At 38.5% G+C, this 5,794-nt stretch overlaps 1 protein-coding gene across 1 annotated transcript in view; it reads left to right on the top strand.

Moving 5' to 3' along the window:
* The first annotated feature begins 264 nt into the window (after window positions 1-264).
* LOC134183088 (mitochondrial enolase superfamily member 1-like) overlaps window positions 265-5,794 on the top strand; it is a 15,041-nt gene continuing 9,511 nt past the window's right edge. The window contains exons 1-10 of the mRNA XM_062650540.1: window positions 265-393; window positions 1,456-1,561; window positions 1,632-1,747; window positions 3,686-3,772; window positions 3,833-3,859; window positions 4,182-4,222; window positions 4,462-4,532; window positions 5,509-5,591; window positions 5,651-5,685; window positions 5,742-5,794. The exon at window positions 5,742-5,794 is cut by the window's right edge and continues 35 nt beyond it. Coding sequence (XP_062506524.1) covers window positions 283-393; window positions 1,456-1,561; window positions 1,632-1,747; window positions 3,686-3,772; window positions 3,833-3,859; window positions 4,182-4,222; window positions 4,462-4,532; window positions 5,509-5,591; window positions 5,651-5,685; window positions 5,742-5,794 — 730 coding nt within the window. The 5' untranslated portion in view covers window positions 265-282. The remainder of the gene's footprint in view (window positions 394-1,455; window positions 1,562-1,631; window positions 1,748-3,685; window positions 3,773-3,832; window positions 3,860-4,181; window positions 4,223-4,461; window positions 4,533-5,508; window positions 5,592-5,650; window positions 5,686-5,741) is intronic.

Here is a 5,794-nt window from a genome sequence, read left to right as displayed (position 1 = left end):
GGCATCGGAAACGCGCGCTAGCAATTACGAAGGCCAGTGACGTCACTGAGTCGCACCGACGCAAATTTAGACACCAGTGTGTGTGACCTTGCAAATCTATGACTTCTGTCTAAATACTGATAATGACGGCATGGATCATACGCGTAAATTCCATCAATACCGCAAGTGTACCAAATACTAAAATATACTACGGGCTAGTGTTTTATACCTACGGGAGTAAATGAGTAAACACGTAAGAGGTCTAACGCGCGCACTCCGTCTCCAAAGCCACCCACGTAAGCAATGGAAGGAGAGAGAGACCGCAGAATGGGTGTAAATGGCAAAGTTACTGAACTTCTGATAAGGGACGTGCGGTTTCCGACGTCGCTCGAAGCTCACGGCTCGGATGCGATGGTAAGATGTATACGTGTTAATCACGTGACTAGAACTCAATGTGCTAGTTACATGCAATGCAAACGAAAATGAAATATTGTCAACCAACTGTTTTTGTTAAAAATTGTAAGCCAGCGTAGCCTTGATGTCCAGACCGCACTTGTTTGATTAGGGTTACTTAATTAAATTATTTAGCAAATTTAAGTAACTTTGAATAAGAAACAAGTATGATAGAAGAAACGGCATTAGTTTGCAATTTTAGTCAATTTTAATTTTGAAAATTTAGTTATTGTAAATCATAATTTTTAATTATTTGATTTTGTAAATTTCGTAAATTGCAAAGAATTTGCTAACTTAATTCGCTTGCTAACTTTTGTAGCCCAAATATCCTTGCAGATACACACAACATGGTGTGAATGATCGTCTTCATTGTTTGGGTTGGGCAAAAACGACTTTCTCGTCTCAGGGTAGTGTCCTATCAACTAATTGGCTTTTGCAAGCCAAGAAATCCCATAGAGTGTAAACTGATGCATGAACAGCATACTAGTAGGTGCATGCATTGATTTAATTTCGAGTGTTGTCAACTTGCATTGTTAGTCAGACTGTCTACAGTGCAGACAAACTTGGAAATATTGCAGAGATTTTGGCAAGTTATGACACTCTGGTGTGGGCATTTTCTGTAAGGCCACAAAGAGACTTTGATGTGACTGATGGTAATTTGTGGTACTCGTCTTGTGTACCAAAATTGTAGTTTGTAGTTTTAATAAACATTATGTTGCTGACCCTAGGAGCTGGCCTTGCCAGATAGGGCTGTTTGCACAGGTGAGTTATATGCCCCACCAACTCTAATGTATTTTGTCTTTTTCATGGCAACCTCCAAGCTTTCGCTATCTTGTAATCCAGACTGTTAACGTTGGTGATGTCATTACCTTCATCGGAAGTTAATGGAATGCAATAATAGTACATTGATACGTCGATATAACCTTGTACACTATTAGTACATAACAACAAATGTTGTAAATATTGCAGTTTAGAAGCGTGCAAGCAAGCATTGCTGTTTTCATATTTTAATTGTTTTGACAGCACAAAGATCCTGACTACTCTGCAGCGTATGTTGTTATCAAAAGTGATGGCACTAAGCATGAAGGTCACGGTCTGACTTTTACTGTTGGACGAGGCACGGAAATTGGTATGCTAGGAACAGATCTTAGATAACTTAGTTGATATTAATTCTTAACAAACTGTATTTGTGTTGTTAGTTGTTAGTGCTGTGAAATCACTGTCAAGGATGGTGGTTGGCTGTAATTTGGCAGATATTTTTGGCAATTTTGCTGGATTTTGGAGAGATCTTACAAGCGAGAGTCAACTTAGATGGGTAAGCATGGAATAGTTTTGTTCCCAAGACTACCTAATCATACACTTTTACACTAGAGCTTCTATTCGTTATTATCAAGTTATTGTGTGTGTGTGTGTGTGTGTGTGTGTGTGTGTGTGTGTGTGTGTGTGTGTGTGTGTGTGTGTGTGTGTGTGTGTGTTGTGTGTGTGTCACATCAATTGATGTGCCATCACAGGCACTTACATATGCTTTGCATTGTCTCATGAAGTAGTGTTAATTAATCAATCGAAGATAGAGTGCTACTTGAACTACTACGTTTGCGTCTATAGACTATGTCTCTTGCAAATTTACACATTAAATGTCTGTCTGATTTCTTTAGGACTTGTAATTCATAATCACATAAAAGCACCAATGTAACAATCAAATTGGCACTTCAGGGTTCGAAAAATGTGTTTGAGTCTGGTCGCCAGTTTGGCCACGTAGAGGAACGGTTGGTCACCAAAGTTTCACTAGTTTTTTTAGGTCAGAGATTCCAGATGTAAACAAGTCATTAATATCACTGTTGAGACCCTTTCCCAACTTATCATGTTTGACATTAAATTAAGACCTAACTAGGAATTTGCGGTAATGTTGGATGAACATTGGCTAGTAAACACATCAGTCTACAGTATTATGCTTGGGATTCTTTCTATGTAATACTATGAGTATTCATATTATCCTAACTTTCAACTAATTGTATAGCTGCAACCAAACAAAAATGTGGTTTGTCATCACATCGACATCCTGGCAATCCATCCAATAAGACATGAGCATTCTTTATTTGAGTAGATAAGAGCGTTTCTTCTCTTATGACTCAGTGCCACTATTGTTGTTGAGAACAATACATCCGGCTACTGCATGTAACCCCACCTCTCTTATGGGTAGCTGTGCTAATCTTTGGAACACAAGTGATAAACTTTTATTATTGTAGCGCTTCAATAGCGTGTGGCATCATTCAACATCTAGATCTCAGAACTGGACATGTAGAAACTTTTGCCTGAACAAACTTTCCTAGTAGCACTAGGAGATGTACAAGCTCCTGGACGTACCTGGTAGTTCTTCTGATAGAAATGCACTCAGGCAGCTTGCTGTGGAAAAAGCTGTTTGTTTTGCAAAGATCTACGTAATAGTTTTATTTGTCTCAATTCAAGCTGGTCAGATTCTTCGTTCCTTTGAACACTGTAGAAAAGGATCTAAATAGGCGGTTGCTGTCACTTTCAACTACGATTGACTGCAGATTTTGTGTTTCATTCCAGAGAAGCTGCTGCGCAATGGCATCTCATCGCTGATAGAACTGTTGACTTGGATTTGCTGGTGTAGCGTATGAAAAATAGGAGTAACCGCAATGTTTGAAAATTAAACGTGCCTGCAGGTCTTTAGTTGGATTTGTCTGGAGCTGATGGCAGAGACCAATGAGATCAGTACAGGCAGTAAAGTCCATAAATAGTAGGCGATACGTTGTCACGCGATATGTACAAAGGTGCGCTACGTAGACGGCCTACTTAACAGTGTGCCACTAAATGGTAGACTTAGGAGTGGCAACATATTGTAACGCAAAACATATCTGCTGAGCAGGTGATGGCATCTAAGAGCTGCTGCCACAAAAGACTAAAAACTACCAAATATTTCTAGTTGCCAAATTGGCGACCACACTGCTCGTTTAGTCGCCAACCACCTAGAAGTGGTCGCCATATGGCAACTTGGCGACCGGATTCTTCGAACCCTGCATTTGTTCTGTTATTGGTCATGCAATGTAATCAGCTAGTTCATGGATGGTTACTATCGTTATACTACTATACTTTACTCCAACTACAAAATTGAAGTGCAGAAATATTTATGCTTTTGCTTAGCGAGTGCCTCTTCCATGCTTTGTCTTTGTACATTGTCATCTTTGCATTTCAGTTTATGCATACACATTAATATGTGTCGTCTTTTCAGGTTGGGCCTGAAAAGGGAGTTATCCACTTGGCTACAGCTGCTGTCGTGAATGCTCTATGGGACTTGTGGGCAAAAATAGAAAACAAAGTTTACTGCATAATGTTACAACATGTGTGATCTTGGTGATGTATATATGGTTTTGTTTAGCCTCTTTGGAAGCTTCTCTCGGACATGGTAACAAATGAACTGTTATTTTAGGCTACACAGAAGTATGAGATTTGGGTGTAACATGTCTCGTCCTGTTTCACACACTAGTACTCAGACTTTATAGTTGTCATTTGGAAATTGAGTATGTGAGACTAATAGTACGTTTGGTTTGTTGTTTGTTGTAACATGTTGATGCGGAAGATGAAGGAAACGTTGGAGTTGTTGAAAACGTGTAGACTTCTATGTTGTAGTCAATTGTTACACAAATCTCATATTTATTCTGTGTGGTCTTGATGTATTCAGTGTGTAATTAATTCATTAAATTTTAAACTGACATTTATGTGTTTAGACACCTGAGGAAATTGTATCAACAATTGACTTCAGATATCTGTATGCTACGATAAGTGTTATGTTTGTGTCGTTGTGGACCTTAAATGTTACACTCTATACTGTCTTTGCTGTGATCAATATGCTTGTGAGACTTTGTGTGCAAGAGAGACAAGCCATGCTAAGAGCTTAACTTAAATTACAAATGTTTTTTAACTGTATAGCACACTATACATGTATTGCAGTGGAAAGGAGAAGATATCAAAATGTATTGTGTCTATTCTTTACTTTGTGTCTTGCAGATCTGATGCCTTGACCAAAGAAGAAGCTTTGCAGATTTTAAGAGACAGTGCACCTCATCGGCAAGAACGAAGTATGGGAAATGATGTTCTGAACTAATTAGACAATACTGTCAGACCTTGTTATTCCAACACCCAATAATCTGACACTCTTACTTTCTGATGAAGGTTCATGTGAAACCAACTTATATGGGTCACTGCGTATTTGCTACTGACAATCCAACAGTCACGTTAATCCAACACAAACCAGCAGGACAAACGTGGTTGTACTAACAAGGTCTGACTGTACATGTCAGGAGTACCCATATGTCGGGTATAAGGTAGAAATCGAAACACCATGCATACACTCGCTAAAAAATGATGCTGGTAACTTGTCATTAAAAATGGTCATCTTACATGAGTTTGTCTTCCAAATAAGAATTTGTAGCTCTTCGTCTCTGAAACTTTGATAAATTTATAGAAAACAATTTTAAGCTGCAACTGGTACCGAATTACTGCGATTTGAGAATTTAGACAAGAGTTTTAATTACTGCAAATGATATTTCTGCGTTCAACCAGGAAGACAGTAACTAGTACACAGTGTCACATGTACATGTGTCACAGCAGTGGCTTCCTTGGACTCCAAGGATAGAACTAAATATCTGTGAATTTTATTTGTGTGCTCCGTGATTTCTTTGCGTAATTTTCGGAAATATAATGATTGCAGAAATAACCGGTTATACGGTATTTGTGTCTGAGTGAAAAATAGGGTACTATCAGCTGTATCAGCAGGGTACAGAACTCTATGAATAGATTAGGTAGCGGACTAAGTCATAAAAAGTTTTTATGTAGCATACAGACTGTCACTGGTAGACTTTACGTTTTATGGCTATTAATTAATTAATTAATTAATTTTGTGTTTTATTTGTTTGTGTGCGTGTATTGTTCTAATATAGGATATTTTAGTAGTCCTTTGCCCCATGAGTGAGGGAAACTAGTACGTCATATTATATGGTGTGATTGAAGTACATGTATATGGTTCATCCATCATTAACATAAATTTTGGTTTAGTAAAGAAGATTAGAGAAGTTGGCTATCCAGCATACACTACATCTTGCGCTTGGCTTGGCTACAGTGACGAAACATTAACAAAGGTTTACCGTGTTCAGTCATTTACATGCAATGTTTGGTATTGCTTGCTATGATTTTCCAGCTTGCTCATGAGGCTCTTCGTGAAGGCTTTACTAGGTGACTGTAGTCTGACTAAGGTTCTTCTCGCTAACGAATAGATGAATTATTTCCAGGTTTAAAGTGAAGGTTGGCAGCAGTGTTGAGGATGACAAACGTCGACTCACTG

The sequence above is a fragment of the Corticium candelabrum genome, chromosome 8 (assembly GCF_963422355.1).
Source record: "Corticium candelabrum chromosome 8, ooCorCand1.1, whole genome shotgun sequence".
NCBI lineage: Eukaryota > Metazoa > Porifera > Homoscleromorpha > Homosclerophorida > Plakinidae > Corticium > Corticium candelabrum.
The sequence above is the reverse complement of the archived record's forward strand: the minus strand, read 5'-3'. Positions and strand labels throughout refer to the sequence as shown.